The sequence below is a fragment of the Garra rufa genome, chromosome 10 (assembly GCF_049309525.1).
Source record: "Garra rufa chromosome 10, GarRuf1.0, whole genome shotgun sequence".
NCBI lineage: Eukaryota > Metazoa > Chordata > Actinopteri > Cypriniformes > Cyprinidae > Garra > Garra rufa.
This window is the reverse complement of record NC_133370.1, coordinates 37,452,791-37,472,391: the sequence shown is the minus strand read 5'-3', so window position 1 is coordinate 37,472,391 and position 19,601 is coordinate 37,452,791. Positions and strand designations below refer to the sequence as shown.

Below are 19,601 nucleotides of genomic sequence, written 5' to 3'. Positions count from 1 at the left end.
AATAATATAGAGTATAAATCAATAAAAGACACAATATACTCAGTTTTACACAGATACACTGTATATGTTTTGTTAAAAAACACTAAAATATTTATTCCACCCCCCCTTCATCCAATTGTTGCCATGCTCTCAATATCAGTATGGGTGTGGTAATCGCTCTGTGAATTGCCTTAAAACTAGTAAATTTGGCGGCTGATGCCTTGTTTTGGATATAAATAATACGCAATGAGAGCGTTAATATTTTGAAAAAATTTATCTGCTCACCCTTACAAGCGGTAGGAGGATTTTGTAGTGTTATTACAGCAGGTAAAATGTGTCAATGTTTGTGTGGTGGTCTGGAGTAACTGACATGATACAGTTACCGTTTGCTAGCCAGTGTGCTAACCAAAACTAACTAAATCATAATATAAATCGGTGATTAACTTGACGGATGACAAGGTTCTTTAATACATTTTGTCGCTTACATAGTGTCTTATAGGTAGGTTTCTGTGTAGTGCAACATGTGGTATTGAATCTGTTGTCAAAACAGTTGGCTACCTTGAAATAATGTGAAATGTAACGTGTAATGCTGATGTTAACGTTGCACTTAATCGCATTAAATCGATGTCCAACAAGAATATAACAATTAACCGGCAACATTTTCGTCTCTGTGTGGATATTTTATTTACAACTGATTTTTTCGCATTTATCGCGACTGTTTTAACAGGCTCTAAATGTCACAGGTTAAATGAGGGATTAACACATCTGGATAAAGAGGATTTATGAGATTATAAATATCCAGATGTACATATTCAATTTTGGATTAAAATGTCAATCCAACTAGTTCGAACATGTGAAATCATTTTCCCACTTGAGAAGATTCTTCAATATTTTAATCAACCTGAGCTTTTTGTGTATGCTTTTCCTAATACATATGTTGTCAGTTAATATGTACAGTATCTGATTTTGGAAAGTAATTTGCTTAAATACACGCTGTTCATTGCTTACTTTTCCTGTAATTTGGTTTACAAGGGTTGGGACCAGCAGTCTTCCTGTTTTAGCAGCATTGCTTGCAGTCATGCTATTGTGCTTCCCTAAAAGAACTTATGCTGAAACTATAGTTTTTCAGATGTCAGGATAAACCTGAATGATATCTAGGGGTATTCCCATATTGTGTCAAACCACCAGTGTGGCAGATCACTGTGCATTTTATTCAGTTACTCAGTATTTGCTTTTAGGCTGATACAAGCCTGAAAGCTGTAGGTAGGGTTAATTGACTCATGTAAAACATGGTAATTTTAAAGTCTAAAAAGTCTAATATTATTGATAAGTAGTAATAAGTAGCAATAGTATTGATATTACAGTTGCACTACCTTGCAGCCTGCTGAGTATCAGACCGCATATAACCTCTTAATGTTTTAAACATTGTAATTAGTCTTTTTATTGAGGTGGTGTTAGCTATATTTTGGGGGAAATCAACTAATAGCCATTGCCAAGTGCCAAGCAGTGCTGCCCCTCATTAAACAAAGGAGCACAGCGTGCCCAGCTCTCAGTTGGCAGTGCAGTAACTGGAGCGTTTGGCTCCTCTACTGAATGATATGATACAGCTCCTACTTCTATTCAGTTTAGTAAAAACATTGATGCTACTGGAGCACTTTCTATGTTCTTCATGAACTTTATCCAAAAGGGCTGTCTTTCTAGGTCTGTGGGACCTCTGACATGACATTCAGATGAATATATTGAAGTTGTTTGCATGAGTGTCTTTAATTATTAATCCAGCATGAATGCTCTGTTATAAGGCAGTCCTTTATTGACTACTTAACGTGACTTGGTGCTTGTGTATGCGTTGCAGGTCTTTGTCAGTATTATCAAACCTGGGAAGGGAGTGAAACGTTTGGAGGACCATGAGTGAGCTGGAGCAGTTGCGGCAGGAGGCAGAGCAGCTGCGCAATCAGATCAGAGTAAGAACTGATGCCCTTTCTGGTCAGCTCAAAGGACTTTGCCGCACCTTCAGTCAAATCTGTTGGCTCATTTTGTAACTCGTTCAAGTCATGTTGGAAATATTGTTTTTATGAGTTGGTCACACCGGAACACCACCACAAAGTCATGATTATGACTGAAAAACTGGAAAAGTCCTCAGTTTGGGGCGTGTGAAATGTGGAAATGACCCAGGAGCCATCAGATTTGATTGAAGGAGGAGCATCAAAATACTTTGAGCTGTGCTAATTCACACAACATACATATTGGGCCTGTTTACACCTGGTCACTTCATGCGTTTTCTCTGATGCAATAGCTGTCCGATCATGAAAAGAGCAAGTGTAAATAAATGCCCTCCGAAACACTTTTGAGACGTATTTCAATCCAGTCGCTCAAACAACTTCAGGAGGTTGTCTGGGCCACATTCCAGATGAAACTGGACAAGTGTAAATCCACCTGGTTGTTGAAACCACATACGCAAATGTTACTCCTTCCAAAATATTAAAATAATACATGTGTAAGAGCATTTAGGCTATATAGCATGTTATAGTCAGATATGACAGTGCTTTGATTTTGAAATTAGCTGATAATTAATAAAATGCAGCGCTTATCTGTTGCTTTTGTTGACGTGAACTCTGTTAAATTTAAATATAGCACAGGAATTGAAGACTGGATTTATATCCGTTTTGCAAAGACACATTTATTAAATGGAAAACATTTTAACAACTAAGGTAGATAACCGATCAGAGAAAACGCATGAAGTGACCCGGTGTAAATGGGCCCATTGATAGTTAATTTCAAAAGTTTTTTTTCTTCATTTAGTAAAGACTACTTTAAAATATGTAATTGTTAAAGTATTTTTTGTGCTGTTGCTAGTAATTGGTTTTTTATTTATATTTTTATTTTATCGTTGGCTATTTACTTGTCTTCAGTAAGATTTTTTTTTTTTTTTTTTTTTTTTTTACTTAAGTGTGATAATGGAGTTGATGATGAGCATTTGGAAATTTCAATGTCATTAAATTTTAAAATCATAAATACCTTACTTAATGGAAAATATACAACTATATTGTGATTATATACCCTTAATGTGAAATAAAATGACTGTCATCATGATGCAAGATTTTAATCATATCGCCCACCCCTAGCAGCCATTAATGGGTGTTTACCTACTGTATATCAGTTTTGTTTATTGGAATAGTTTTCAACTTTCTGTTCTTTTCATTTTTATTTGAAACAAGTTTCATGTGGATCTGAGTGCCAGGAAATTATATGTGTTTCCTCCGTCCGCTTCAGTAGAATGGCTGTACTGACATGCTGCTGTTCCCATTGCAGGATGCCAGGAAAGCATGCAGCGACTCCAGCCTGTCCCAGGTAAGCAGCTCTGCCACCATCCCTGCTGGGTCCCCCTCCTTGTAAGAGTAGCACCGGTTTAACCCATGACTATAGGGCATGTCTATGCTCACCTGCTCTCTGAACTCAGCACAGACATGCAAATTGGCTGCTGACGTACATGCTGAACATGCTCTTAAGTGCGCTGAAATATTAAACAACCTCTTACATGCCAAGTCCTCCATCAAAATTTAAACGTACAGCCCACGCCCTGGTGGTTGTGGTGATTTCATAATTTCTATTTGGATTATTTCTATTTGGCCCTTGTACATCAGTGCTATGTTAATTTTAGATAATCACTACAAGTCAAATCAACTAATTCAGCCCTTTTCCCGCACATGAGTGATCAGTAGCACACTGAATTCATGAAATGTCCCTTGCTTGCTTTGTAATGTCACTGCAAATTAAGATTCCTGTGTGTGTTTAGATTACAGCTGGTCTGGATTCAGTTGGAAGGATCCAGATGAGAACGAGACGGACACTCCGAGGCCATTTAGCCAAAATCTACGCAATGCACTGGGCTACTGATTCTAGGTCAGTTGACAGAGATGGATTGAGTGGGCTGGAGGATGGGCACTCTCAGAGGAACCCTGCACCTCTGTCAGTGTACACTCAATGAATAATACAGCAAGCCTCTCACAACTCAGGGGTGTTCTAGGATTATGTAGGCTGCCTCCTGCTCCAGCCTCACTTTTCCTCCCTTCTCTCTTTTCTGTATTATTCACCCCTTCCCCACCTGTGCATCCATGCTTTAGGGAGGAGACACTATTGTAAGATGGGTAGAGTTTGTGTCCATAGCTTGCAGTGTTTGTCATTAATTGTCAAAAGCATCTGCCATTGTGTAGTATTTTAAATCTGTGATGTGTATTATAAATAGTGGTATATTCTCTAACCCTCCACCCTTTTTTTTTTTAAACATTAAGGTTACTAGTTAGTGCCTCACAAGATGGCAAACTCATCATTTGGGACAGCTACACCACAAACAAGGTTAGTGCATCTACAGTAATATACATCTAAAATGTCACAAATTTAATGACTACTCTTTTAAGAATAATAAAGCATTATAGTGAGTTCACTTAAATTTTGTTGAAACGCAAATGTAAATTATAAAATTTAAAATGGTATTGCATACTATATAGCAGGGTTCCTCAAATCTTACCCTGGAGGTCCAATGCGCTGCAGAGTTTAGCTCCAACCCTGATGAAACTCACCTACCTGTGATTCTCTAATGATGAGAGACCTTGATTAGCATTCTCAGGTGTGTTTGATTAGGGTTAGAGCTAAACTCTGCAGTGCATTGGACCTCCAGGGTAAGATTTGAGGATCCCTGCTATATAGTATAGTGGTAGCATACTATTCTTACTATTTTTAATATTTTGTTATATGGCAGAAAAAAATAGGAGTAGTATTTGGTTTCTGAATTCAGCATTGGTCTTATTCTTTATAACAAACTGGAATAGCAAGTGCAACAGTTTTTGTTTGGTTTCTTTCCAGATTCATGCCATTCCTTTAAGGTCATCGTGGGTGATGACTTGTGCCTACGCTCCCTCAGGGAATTATGTGGCCTGCGGAGGCCTGGACAACATCTGCTCAATCTACAGCCTTAAAACCCGTGAGGGCAATGTCCGAGTCACCAGAGAACTTCCTGGACACACAGGTAAACTCTGTCAACAGCAGGTTTAGCATAATTCGTCTGCATATTTATCATGCAATGGGTTGGAGCTTCTGTTCTGATATATATTTTTTTCTTTCTTATCAGGTTATTTGTCATGTTGTCGCTTTCTGGATGATAGTCAGATAGTCACCAGCTCTGGAGATACTACATGGTGAGTCCATCATTATATATTATCAATGCAGGATCGATTCTGAGATCTGAATGCATCGCGATTCTCTCTGGAATCGATTCTGAGTGCAGATTTTAACAGCAGGTGGCACTCTAATCTAGTTTTTAATCCGCACACTCAAATGGTCATGAAGAAGAGTGCTAAAGAGCGCTGGTGTGTTCGGCTAAGTCATGTAATTTCACAAGAGTAATGTAAACACAGCCCACTGTGAACACCCTCGCTTCAACCTTTTTGGTTTTTATGAATGATTATTTTAGGTTCAACTGTGTGTAAGGAATTGTAAACAAGCAGTACGGCTGTTTCTAAAGCATGCAGTGCCGTCTGCTGTTCAAAACTAAGCTTAGAATCGCGATGCATTTGGAAATGACTGGAATTGAGAACCACTGTTTTAAGGCATTTATCAGATGTTTTCACACAACAGATGATTCCCAGATCAAGCATTCTTTAGCAGACATCTTAGAGACATACAGTACATGTGCTTTCTGTGAATTGGGTGCTTACTAAAGTCTATGATGTGTCAAATAGACTGCACACCCATTGATATGAATAGGAATAGTGTGCTTACTACACTGTCAGTATACAGGGAGTGAAACTCTCAAATGCTCAGTCTGTTCAAGTGTAGGTGAGTGAAAAAATATCTGCGTTTTACTTACTCTAAGCCTCTAACTCGCAATTTTTTTTTTGCCAGTCGCTAACAATAGACATTAAGTTCCCTTGCAGTGTTGTTTTTGACAACCATCTTAGATTTAGTCTTAGTCTTAGTCTTTTGGACTAAAATGCTTATTAGTTTTAGTCAAATTTTAGTCAATTCTAAATGTGATAGTTTTAGTCCAGTTTTAGTCGACGAAAAGTCAAAAAGGTTTTAGTCTAGTTTTAGTCAAAAAAAGGGGAAAAAGTCTTTTAACAAATTAATGTAGGTCATTAAGTATTTTGCTGTTTGGCAGTGTCACTTATAAGTTGTGAAAATAGCAGATCTATAGTTCAACACAATGTGAACTTCCGTATCGACTATTTTCACCGATAATTACAATAATGAAGGAATGGTTTTAGACATAAAAGACATATATTTGAAATACACCCATAGGTCCTCTCACCGTTTGCGACCGCCATCATGGTTAATCGTCTGTCTGTCTGAGTGACAACAATGTGACGTGTTGAGCGTAACCAAACAAGGATAGAATGCTTAAACTAATACTAGTATGGCAAAGAGTATTTAATGCTAAAACGTAGGGGTGTGACGAGATCTCGTGGCACGAGATCTCGCGAGACTCCGATGTGTCCCGCGAGATCTGACTGGTCTCGCGAGAACGTGGCGATATCATGGCAAAACATTTTGCAGTGTTTACATTAGGGCTGCATGACTAATAGTTATATAAATATCACGATCTCTATTCAAACACCCATGCGATCTTATTCATGAATGACAACGATTCAGCATTGTCTATTACAACTGTTTCACGCTTCACTGACGCCGATGTGAAAGTTATTGAAGACATTCAAATCTGCATTCTTACTGCTATGGTTTCAGAAAGCAACACAAACAGTCTTTTTAACCACATAATCATCATCATGTCTTTGTTACAGACATTTAAATAACATAAGTACTGGGATAAAAGCTTATAGTTTGGATATAAACACTTATTGTCTACAGTAGCGATCAAAAACGAAAATATAACACGTATGTAGAGAAACGTTTATTCTCTTCACCAGGAGAGGGCGACAACTGCACGTTTAAAAAAAGTATTTTTCATTGAATTAAACATTCAAGAGATTCCAATAGTGAAAGTCTTTATTAATTGAGACACGGGCTCCTTCATTTTTTTTTCAGACTTAAGCAATGAACATTATTTCAGAACCACTAGTAAATTATGTAATTTTGTTTAATTTTCATTAAATCATTTTTTTCTTCAGAATCGTGATCTCCAGTTTATAAAAGACAATTGTTTTTCAGTTTACCCAGAATCATGCAGCATTTTTATTACTGCATATAATTCATTAAAATATAAGTTTAATTTCATAAAGTACAAGTTCATATCAAAATGCACCTACATTTATTTAATTTTTTTTGCATTTTGTGTTTTTTGTTGAATAAAATACTATTGTCCCCTATATATTTCATCATTGAGGATTTATTTTAAAAAAGTTAAATCTCGTCTCGTCTCGTTCTCGTGAACCCAAAATCTCGTCTCGTCTCGTCTCGTGAGATAAGTGTCTCGTCACACCCCTACTAAAACGGCTTGCCATAGCGGCAGATACTTTTTCGGTTTTAATTGGCATGCACAATAAGCAGAAATGTCATGCATTTTAAACGTCTGACGGACCACCCACTAACATTTTAGTCTATTCTCGTCTCGTCAACGAAAACTCACACACATCTCGTCATGTTTTAGTCATCAATGAGCCATTTTTATCTCGTCATCGTCTCATTATCGTCATGAAAAAAAGTGGCGTCAACGAAATGATTTCGTCATCGTTGACGAAAACAACACTGTTCCCTTGGCCAAGGGACTTCTTTCTTAATTTTTTTTATCTTTGGTCTGGAATGTTCCTACAATGGTGTCCCCTTCCCATCAAGGGTGCAGTCAGTGCCCTTTGAAATGTGTCCTTAGTTGCCTTAGCATGAAATTTACTTGTATCAGGGTTTCCGCGGGGTCTTAAAAAGTCTTAAGTCTAAAATTTAAAAATCTAAATTTTAGGCCTTAAAGTCTTAAATTCGCTGTTCTAGGTCTTAAATAATTTCACACAGGTCTTATTTTTCCGATGTCCATGTAACGCTACCTCTAAAGCTCATTTAAATTCTCTTTTTGTTGTTTCCGTGGTGTTGTAGTTCTTTATTTCACTATTCCAAATATAATTTGCTGTATTTAAACTACAAATGAGACCAACATGCAATAGCCAATCAGCTTTCTGTTATTGGCGCGAGTCTCTCTCGGATTGTACCGCAGAAGTAAAATGGATTTAGCTTTGGGGAAGTGCAAGTTTAGCAATACTTAGCTTGAAAAAACTGAATATAGGGCTTGGCTAAGGCCAGTTGCTAACACCTGTAGATTTTTTTCTCCCCCTGTGGAAGTTACTGCGTCTTCAGACAGAATCGCAGTAGCAGAATACAGGTCAAACTACCTTTTTCTGTATATAATGTTCTCAATAATAATAATAAATATAGGTCGAGCTAGCTGACCGCCAGCCTTGGAGATACTTTAAAAAAAAATGTTTTTTCCTTGCCGGACCGAACAAACCGCCTGATTAAAACTGAAGTGACAAAAACAACTAACGTTAGCGAAGCATCGAAAGGCAAGAAAGATTCATATTTTAATACATTCAACGTAAACAGAAATTGATAATGGATAGTGTATTTCTGGTATATTTGTGACATACTTTAAAACTAATGAATGTAACAGCACTCTAAAGAAACACACTGAGGTAAAAATTTAAAATGTATAGTTTATTTATAACATGATATAGTTCAGTAATATACCAAGTGAGCTTTTTGCTGAATATTCTCACAATTACAAATGTTACATTAATTTTAGCTCAATAAACAAGTAGTTAGTCAAGTAGTTACTTACATATTAGACAAAATATTTTCACTGTTTTGTTCTGTTTCACCAACGAAAATAGTTCCAAACAAGGATCGCAGCAGAAGCATTCTCCTAGCAACGTTCTGCTATGATTCAGCGTTTTGCTCAAATCAGTTGAAATAACTCGCTCATGAAGTGACTTACCGCCACCTGCTGGTAGTTTAGTGTGTTTAAAAGTATGCCTCCACACCCAACATTTCTAATTTATATATTTATAAATCAATAAATGTATTTAAAACATTAATCTCACTTTTAATTTTGCAGTGTAAATTGTGTAATCTCACTGCTAACAGCCATTTAGAATTTATTGATAAATTCATAAAATAAATTTCAAAGGTAATGCATACATTTCAAAAGTAAAAAAAAATGAAGGTAAATCAAATATGCAGATTTAAGATGTAAAAGCTAATAGAGCACTGATGAAAATATTGCTTCAGAATTTTTTTTTTACATCAGATATTTCTAGTGGTACTTTTATGGGGATATTTTGTGTGGAATAGTATCTGCTGATATGAAAAGTTCACTGTATATCGTAGTAATAAATTTAATTTATGACAGCCATGAAATTGTGTTTACTTTTTACATTAAACACATTAAATATTACATGTATGCATGTAATATAATATCTATTTCATTACAGGTTTAGGTCTTAAATTTCATATAAGGTGGTATTAAAAAGGTCTTAAAGTCTTAAATTTCACTTGTTCATATCTGCAGAAACCCTGTTGTATGGCAGAGGGTTGTTGAAGTAACAGGACAGCACCACCCAATGTACAATAAATCAAGCATAAATTCACAAACAAATGTCATTACCTATTAAAACATTTACTTACATTATTTCAGGGCTTGACATTAACTTTTTTGCTTACCAACCACTGTGACTAGTTGTTTTCCAAAATTGTACTGGTACTTCAGAAGAAACAGAAGCAGCTGAGGTGGCATTTATATGCATTTACACGTTTAATAAAGCTAAAATGTAGCATGAAACATTTACATTGCAAAATTGCAACAAAACAGTATAAATAATGTTGTGAGTTTGCCGTTTAAAATCAGTTTTTGTATATATATATATATATATATGTATGTGACCCTGGACCACAAAACCAGTCATAAGGTTAAATTTGACAAAACTGAGATTTATACATCATATGAAAGCTCAATAAATAAGCTTTCTATTGATGTATGGTTTGTTAGGATAGGACAATATTTGACTGAGATACATCTATTTGAAATCAGAAATCTGAGGATGCAAAAAAATCAAAAAGACTGAGAAAATCACCTTTAAAGTTGTCCAAATTAGGTTCTTAACAATGCATATTACATTTTGATATGTTTACAGTAGGAATTTTACAAAAAATCTTCATGGAACATGAACTTTACTTAATTTCTTAATGATTTTTGGCATAAAAGAAAAATCAAAAATTTTGACCCATGCAATGTATTTTTGGCTATTGCTACAAATATACCCCAGCGACTTAAGACTGGTTTTGTGGTCCAGGGTCATATATATATATATATATATATATATATATATGAATATGAAATGTTGGAAAAAGTGCAAAGATATATGAAAGTGAAAGATAAAGTGGCAGCAAGCGCCCCCCCCTCCCAAAAATACCTATCCCACCTAAGACTAATAAATGATTTTACTAAACTTAACGAAAAATTAATGTTTTCTTAGTAAAAAAAAAAAAAAGCTACAGGAGAAAAACACATGCAACACTTGAAATATTAAAAAATAGCACAGGGAGAATAACTGTTATTATTATAATTCTCTGTTATTTATTTATTTATATAATTTTTGTAGGTTTCATGCTGGCCTAAGGCATAGCAGGGCTTGAAATTAACTTTTTTACAGTGCTACCAACTAAAAACTAAAAAAGTTCGAGCACAAAAAAAAATATAGGAGCACCCAATTTATTTTTAGTAATGTGCCGATCTTGATTCTTCATGGCTGATTCTGATTGCAGATGTTTTACAAGCAAATGGGCTGATTCTGAAAGCCTTTTTTATATTTATTTTACGCCTCAAGCAAGGGACAGGAATTAATGAAAATATGAGTACATGAACAAGATGTTTATTTTCTCTATTATAAGTACAGCCATTTAAATTAGAGGCAGTCACTGCATTTTTAAAGAATCTACAGTATAAATAACAAAAATAAACAACACAGTTCTTTCTTAGTCGTGTAGGCAATAAATGCAGCCATAATCAGAGTAGGCTACTCTTTCAATATTCAAAGTGCAAATAGACCGAATTTTCCCACCATGATACAGAGTTATAGACAACTATACAACTTATTATAGCCCACATACTAATAACAGCCTAGATATGTTATGTAGCCTAATTTGCGTGCATTGGGGAGTCGCTCTGTAAACGTGGGGTATTAAAATTGCTTTTGAATGCGCTTGCACGTTTTACTTTCGGTTTCATTTTAACGATCGCGCGAATCAGCGGCGCTGAGCGTGCATTCTACAATACAAGACATTACTTTTACAAAACCATTTGAAAGTGGGAGGACACAAACAGGATTTTGAAAAGCCCCAAGTGGAAGTTACGCCCCTGCATGAGCTGAACTCTGCCGCTGAGTTATCATTTGTGAATGTATGCCGATTTGTACAGTATACCGAGACTGAGGCGCCAGAATGCCGCAGTTCAGCGCAGCGCAGTGTCAGTGACATCTCTGCTGGATGTGACAAAGTTGCAAATAATTTTTACTTTGAAGCCCTGCATTGAGCTTTTGAATGACCAGCACCTGACTGGGTCTGTGCAAATTCATCTATGGTTTTCTTTTCTCTTTCACACACCGATCCATCTCCCGTTCGTTACGTCCTTTGGCTGTTTCGTTTTTATTTATTTTTCTGCTGATGGCCCGCGCTCCCCCTGCAATACTCATGCGCCCCCCCTGGCGGGCGCGCCCCCCACTTTGAGAACCACTGCCTTAATGAATGTGTCATTGAGTCATGCCTTCAAACGATTTGTTCAGACATCTTTATGAATGGATCATTGAATCATTTAATGATTAATTAAAAAATGCTGAATCATTCAGTAATGAACCACCACTGTATGTTGTAGGGGTGTGCGATATATAGTATCTCAATATTTTCTAGAATTTTATCAATAATGATAATTAGAAGTGTGTTATTGTGGTGGTATCTTAAGTACCATGGACAGCTGACTCCTAATTTTTTTTGATATTCTTTATATTCTGTGTGGTGGTCAGTTCACTCTGATAAAAATTTATATTTTCCAATAAGTTTAAATAGATTTTTATGGGCATTTTAACCTTTAAAAATACATTTTTGTAAAAGTGTGCATTATCTTTTGAGTCAAATTCTTACATTTAATCAGTAAATTAGAATAGTCAGACATTTTGGCTGTTTACAACCAAATGAAATCAGTATTAACAAAATTTGTCTTTGCAATGCAGAGGAAATACAGAAAATTAATCTGAAGTGGCATTTAGATGTATTTACATACTGTTTAATGCAGGTCATGAATGCATTTAACCTGGAGTTACAAATGCATAAATAATGTTTTTTATATATAAAACATAAAATGTTAAATACTGATATTTGAAATTTAAAAAATGAAAAGATACTTTAAATGTGGAATTAAAACCACCAGTAAGAGGCAGCAAGTCAACTGCATCACAACTGTAGCAGCACTGCTTTAATAAAAAAGTAAGATATATTTGACATCAAAACAAACATTTAAAAATGCTCTATAATCGCTCTTGCAGTACTTTAATGTCACTGTGTTATGTTAGGAGATGCCCAACTTCTGTGGCTATATAGGTGATATTTTCATTTTCACAATTTTGCTAAGTTGTGTCTAATGTATACCACAATATTAACTTTTTATCATTGAATTGTTGTAAATAAATATCACATTTGCAACTGGTCAGTGTTCAAAAAATGCTGGGAAATAATTTCACACATTTTACACGAGTGAATAGGCTGTCAAAAAAATGTTTTGGAGAAGAACTGCTGACTTTCAAAGCTGCCACATAGTAACGACTTTCTACTTCAAGGACCTTGATAGAAATGTAGTCAAGTAAATAGTATAATATCTGTTTTTTAAATGTAGTGAAGTTAAAGTCAAAAGTGTACTTAAATACAGTTAAGTATATGTGCTTCATGGTACTTTCAAGATATGGCAATATAAAGTACAGCAAGTTTTCTAAAGGTCTTTATCACTTTATGAAAAAACAGCATTTTTATTTTCACATAGCTGTCACCTAGCCCATTTTCGAATCTCTTGAAGTTTAAAGCTTACAGTATTCTGTATTCCATCCTCCCACTATGATTTCTGAGGTTTTTGATGGTTCTATGTTCTCAAGTCTGCATTCAGGTTTTAGTGGTCAGTTTGGTGATCTTGGACTGAATATGACCCAGCTGTCTTTCTCCTTTGCAGTGCTCTGTGGGACATTGAGACTGGTCAGCAGACCACCACATTCACAGGGCACAGTGGAGATGTGATGAGCCTGTCCCTCAGCCCAGACTCTAGGACTTTTGTGTCAGGTGCCTGCGACGCGTCCTCCAAACTGTGGGACATCCGAGACGGAATGTGCAGACAGTCTTTCACCGGACATGTTTCTGATATTAATGCTGTCATTGTGAGTGTCCAAGAGTGAAGTCTTCAGCAGTGTCTGATACTGGTTTACTTTACTTATTGCCAGTGCAGTGCTTTCATAATACTTATTGTTTGTAAATGCTCATATCCGTTTTCAATTGTGCTTTTTTCTTCAGTTCTTCCCAAATGGTAATGCGTTCACCACAGGCTCGGATGACGCCACTTGTCGTTTGTTTGACCTTCGCGCAGACCAGGAACTGATGATGTATTCACATGACAACATTATCTGTGGCATCACCTCTGTGGCCTTCTCTAAGAGTGGCCGCCTGCTGCTCGCTGGCTATGATGACTTCAACTGCAATGTTTGGGATACCCTAAAGGGAGAGCGTGCAGGTCAGAACTTCACATGACCCATTTTAGGGCAAAAAATTATCACTTTTTTTTTCATATCAGTTGATATTGATAATTGTCACAATAAATGAGATAAAATCATAAGTTCCAGTTACAAAGTCAAAATTGCGAGATATAAACTTGCAGTTCTAAGAAATAAAGTCGCAATAGCGAGTTATAAATCAGAATTGCATAATATGAACTTGCACTTGCGAGTTATAAAATTCAGAATTGTAAGACATAAACTTGCAATTCTGTCGACTTAAGTCTTTTTTTTTCTCTTCATTACTGGACTTTATAACTTGCAATTGTGAGTTTATATCTCACAATTTTGAATTTATATCCTGCAATTCTGACTTTATATGCAGCACACTTTATAACTCACAGTTGTGCTTTTATCTCACAGTTGTGAAAAAAAAGTCAGAATTGTGAGATTTAATCTTGAAATTGGCTAAAAATGATCACAATTTTTTTCATATCAGTTGATATCGATAATTATTACAATAAATGTTTAAAGCCAGATTTTTGCTCCAAAGTGAAAGTTGTAGAAACCTATGGAAGGCCATATCCACCACTAAAAAAAAAAAAGTTATTGCGACTTCTCACAATTCTGACTTTTTTTTTTTTCAGAATTTCGTGATACAAAATCGCAATTCTGACTTCTTTTCTGAGAATTGTGGGATATAACTCACAATTGCAAGTTAAGTAAGAATTGTGTGTGATAAACTCACAATTGAAAGTTATTACATCAGAATTGTAAGATATAAACTCTCAATTCTGTAGACATATCTGTATTTTATTTTTTTTTCTCCTCAGAACTGGACTTTATAACTCGCAATTGTCTATAAAAAATGTCTGAATTGCAGTTGCGAGAAGAAAAGTCAGAATTGCGAGTTTGCATCTCACAATTCTGACTTTATTTCTCACAATTTTGAGTTTATATCCTGCAATTCTGACTTTATAACTGACTTTATAGCAATTGTTGTGAGAAAAAAGTCAGAATTGCAAGATGTAAACTCAAAATTCTGAAAAAAAAAGCAGAATTGTGAGATAAAAAGTCGCAATTTGCTCTTTTTATTTTTTATTCAGTGGCAGAAATTAGCTTTTATAGAAACCAAACTGTTAATTTTCCTTAACAAAATAAATATTTTAATAGAAAAATGTATTTATTAGTTTCTGCATGTTCTACTGAGTGATATTGTTTCAAAACAAGAAATATGTCTGTGTTGCCTGATAATATTACTTTTTAGTCTCTTAGATATGCACATTTGATAGTAGTAGCTTAAGTTAAGATGATTTATTCGATACAAATACCCATATTTCTCCTACAATACCACTGTGTATTTAATGTTACTACAGTAAATATATGGTAAATGGTAGTGATTTAACCGGTAGATTAAAAAGCCTTCTGGCTGTATTGTTTGCGCAGTGTTTTTTCCTGTTTGTCAGCGCTGTGTCATCTGGCTGTCATTTGTGTTCTTCGCTCAATTCAAGCACTTCACACTATATCTCACAGCGCTGTTTAGTGCTCCCAAGTAAACTCATCTGCTCTAGTGAACTATCGCCACGCTGTTTGAACTTTGAGCCGAGCAGATAAACGGTCCGTGTGGCATGCTTCAAATGACTCTTTCGTTCCGCTTTTGACGGTATAGGTGCTGTAAGATTTGTATGATACTTATCTCTGCTACTTTGTTCCTCTTGTGTTTGAAGGTGTTCTAGCTGGGCATGACAACAGGGTCAGTTGTTTGGGGGTAACCAGTGACGGCATGGCTGTGGCCACCGGTTCTTGGGACAGCTTCCTTAGGATATGGAACTGACCTCACTTGGTTGGACTTCAGGAGCTCTTTCTAATCACACAATCACTGTAGTGCACTGCTGCCACACAGGACCCTTCCCTCTCCATCTCCTCCTTATAGATGACCTGGTTTTCTTCATCTTCTCTCTTTCTTAGACCGCATTATCCCACCATCCTGCAGTCAGTCAAAGAGGTGAGGACAACGGTCTTTCGACTTCACACCTGACTTGAGGTGGGAGACAGACTGTGTCGTGTACAGTATATCCGCCATTCTTTGTGCTTGTACGTATAACATATGCACTTCTGACAGTGTTTAGATGTTCTGGTGTGTGGATACTTGTGATGGGTGTCTAGACTGTCCCTGTTTTCTTTTCCTGCTTTTTTTTTTCCTTTGTCCCCAATCACAGTGCTATTTGCCAGACACAGTTGCTAATGTAATGAACTAAGAATTTAGGCTGTCACAGTATTGTAGGCCATCACTGTTTGACCATTGACCTTATTTTAGTTTGCATCAGGTAGCGTCAGTGTTGGATCTGTCATAAATGGTTCAGGCTCAGCTTGGTAGCGTGTAGTTGTGAGAGAAACACTGATGCCACTGAGCTTGTGTTAGCCATCCTCTACACTTGACAGTTTCAGTGCATTAGATTGTAGACTGCACAGAAGGATTTACCATCAGCCTGTCCATCTTTACTATCACTTATACTATCTGAGATTTTCTGGTTTCCATATTCAATCGGCTGGACTTGTTCGATACATTTAAAGGGATTGTTCACCCACAAGTGTAATTTGTTGTTATTCACTCACCTTCAAGTTGTTCCAGGCCTGTATGACTTTTTTCTATTGAAATCAGAAGAACAATTCTCAAGACTCTGCTGTTCTTTGTTTTCCAATAAATCACAACAAATGAGTACTGATGCATTTATGCTTAATGGATACAAAAGCCCTTAAAACCTATATGAAAGTATTCCAGATTATTTCCCTCTACATTTTAAGTCATCTGAAGATGTACAAATCAGTGAAAAACAAACATTTAAGTTGGTAATCTAAATGTAACCACTCCATCCAGATTGAGTGGGCAGAACGAACCAATTCATTAACACTCCAGGAGACATATTGCATATGTCACAGTTATCAATGAATTACGACTGTTTTTCACAAAAAGCTGTTGTATGTCTTCATGAGATATGGACATATCATATGGGCCACTTTCATGTTGCTTTTACATGTGTGGAAGCACAAAAAAGTCATATGGGTTTGGAATAACTTGAAGGTGAGTAAGTGATGACATTTTAAGCAGAACTGTTTCTGGAAAGTTTAAGGATAGGTCTTTTGTTTTAATCCAAACACCAAGCATGGCCTTGATGCTCTGTGAGAGTTTGCCATTTGTGAGCAGGCTGGAAGTGCTACCTGATACCTAACAAGAGGCCTTGGTCACTGCCACTCTGACATTGTCTGCCTTTCTACACACACTATGAACACCTGCCCTTCTGAGATGAAGACCTATCTAGGACTGTATGCTTTTGCACTAGAAAATAGTCATTGTGAGACCACGCACACTGGTGTTTCTGCACGTATTTGAATTAATGTGCTTCAGCTCTGTGAGAAAAAAAGCTGGAAAAACTGTCATGGACCACAAGCTACACTGTGCGTATTTAGTCACAAATGTGAGTATTGAAGGTTTCTGTAAAACAACAACAAAAAAGCAAGCCTTAAACTAAATCATATTTCACTTGAACTATCAGTAATCACCTTAATTTTGTGCCAATCAGTATGAATAAACGTACAGACTGGCTTTGAGCATGTACAAATCTGTACAAAGTTTATGCTTTTTCATTGTGGTTTAGTTTTAGGTATTTTTTTTTTTCCAAATAAGTTTCTGACATATTAAGGATACTCTCAAAATGAATCATCTATTTACAATACCAGATTGCATTCAGTATTCTGTATTGTTTTGTGTTTCCATTTAAGTTGTTTAATTTATGATATTACTGTTCATTAGGTAAAATTGTTTCAATACTTCTTTTGAATCATGCAGTTATTTCTGATATGAAAAGGCATCCAACAAATGTGGAAGTTAAGATCCTCCTGTTTTGTGTGTACGGCAGTTAAGGTATATGAAGAACTTTGCATAGTGCGATGAAGTCAAAAAGTGTTTTAACCTGTACTGATTTAGTAAAACCTATATCCAAATATCCTCAAAGTATGTGACCCTGGACCACAAAACAGTCTTAAGTAGCATTCACCTTAGGGATATTCCAACCATAAATATATCAAAACTTAATTTTTGATTAGTAACATGCATAGCTAAGAACTTTAAAGGCAATTTCCTCAATATTTAGATTTTTTTTTGTACCCTACAGATATTCAGGTATCTCAGCCAAATATTGTCCTATCTTAATTTACATCAGTATAAAGCTTTCAGATGATGTATAAATCTTAATTTAAAAAAGTTGACACTTATGACTGATTTTGTGGTCCAGGGTCACATATGGCCTTATAGTCCTTTAATTGACTTGAAAGAATGTTCCAGTCTCAATACAAGTTTAATACCGGTCTCAGTCAGCAATGTAATTGCAATTAAAGCAGGGGTCACCAAACTTGGCCCTCGAGGGCTGGTGTCCTGCAGAGTTTAGCTCCAACTTGCCTCAACACGCCTGCCTGGAAGTTTTAAGTTTACCTAGTAAGACCTTGATTAGAGGTTCAGGTGTGTTTAATTGGGAGGACATTGGACCTTCAGGACCAAGTCTGGTTACCCCTGAATTGAAGTAAACGGTGTGCAGAATATGTGCACATGTAAATTTGGCAGTTATGTTTGTATTATTTGGGATTTGTCATTACCATCATTAATGGAATTTCAATGTTTATTGCATTGGTTTATTTAATTATGTTGTAAATGTCCTCATTTATCAATGATTGTTGCTTTGTGTGTGTGTGTATAGACGATTGACCTTAACTTGTATTAAATTCGGAACATTCATTTCAGAAGCGTTCATTAGATTTGCCAGTTAGTCCATAAAGTACATGAATATGACCATAAGGAGCAAGCAACATAATATCCTATGGATATTTCAGCTAGCTTACTGAGCCTTATCCTATGGATAAGATCAAACACTTTGCTAGCAATACCACAATCCACTGACTCTGAAGAAAACAGCTTGCTACCTTAACAGTTTACAAAAACCTTAATGGTGTAAAAACTCATGCATGGCCTTTATACAACTTGAGATCTGAATCAGTGTGCTAGTAGTTACCAACTGTGAAAATGATTGTAAATCTGTAGTTTTAGAACTATGATATTAAATGATGCATCTTCTGTTATTATCCAGATCTTTGCAATCACTTTTTTTTTTTATTTGCAGCAGGCTCTCGGTACATAACTTATGACATGAGCCCTGAATATTTATATTTTTGGAAAAAGGTTTCCCTCGCAATTTGTTTTCCACATGTGCTGGCGCTACTTCTTGTTAGAGGAAGTGAGTGAGAGCTTAATTTTTCTGAATCTAAGCTAAACCATGGTTGTTTTTACTGAGGTGGTTATGCTGACAAGGCAGGTTTCTTTATGGCAGCAGTACTACACTATACTACAAAGAAATACCCTGCCTTCATCTCTAAAAATGAAGGTGAATCAGAAGAAATGCAGTATTGGCTCTAGCATGATCACAGATTTAATTCGATTCAGTATACCACCTTAAAGTGTTGTGTGTTCGCTGTGTTTTAAAATTCAGGCACAGTAGGATCTTTTTTATTTATTTATTTTCATTTATAAACCAAGTGCAATCTTTTAAGCATAACTTTCTGTCCCCAACCTTCAAACAAACTGCAGTTTACCAAAAAGCAAGTGTGCGTGATTCAAAGTGGTTTTGATGTATTTTATATATAGCGATAGATCTACTCCCTTATGGATATTCTGTTTGTGGTGCAAAATAAATGATCCTTACTGATGTAATGGACACAAATATCTGGATGGTCCTGCATATACCGTAACTATTTGATCAAAAACCAGATTATTATTATTATTTTTTATTTATTTATTTATTATTATAATTTTTTTTTACAAGTTCTGCGATGTCCCTC

At 35.9% G+C, this 19,601-nt stretch overlaps 1 protein-coding gene across 2 annotated transcripts; it reads left to right on the top strand.

Moving 5' to 3' along the window:
• The first annotated feature begins 148 nt into the window (after positions 1-148).
• Positions 149-19,568, top strand: gnb4a (guanine nucleotide binding protein (G protein), beta polypeptide 4a). Of its 2 annotated transcripts, none has more exons than XM_073848922.1 (10): positions 149-275; positions 1,832-1,940; positions 3,289-3,327; positions 3,773-3,879; positions 4,269-4,332; positions 4,840-5,002; positions 5,105-5,171; positions 13,184-13,385; positions 13,519-13,735; positions 15,443-19,568. In XM_073848922.1, the coding sequence occupies exons 2-10, from the start codon at positions 1,884-1,886 to the stop codon at positions 15,547-15,549; spliced, it is 1,023 nt and encodes a 340-aa protein (XP_073705023.1). In that variant the 5' UTR covers positions 149-275; positions 1,832-1,883; the 3' UTR covers positions 15,550-19,568. The 2 variants fall into 2 exon arrangements, with proteins under 2 accessions (XP_073705023.1, XP_073705022.1); XM_073848921.1 differs by having other exon boundaries at positions 154-306.
• Positions 19,569-19,601: the final 33 nt, after the last annotated feature.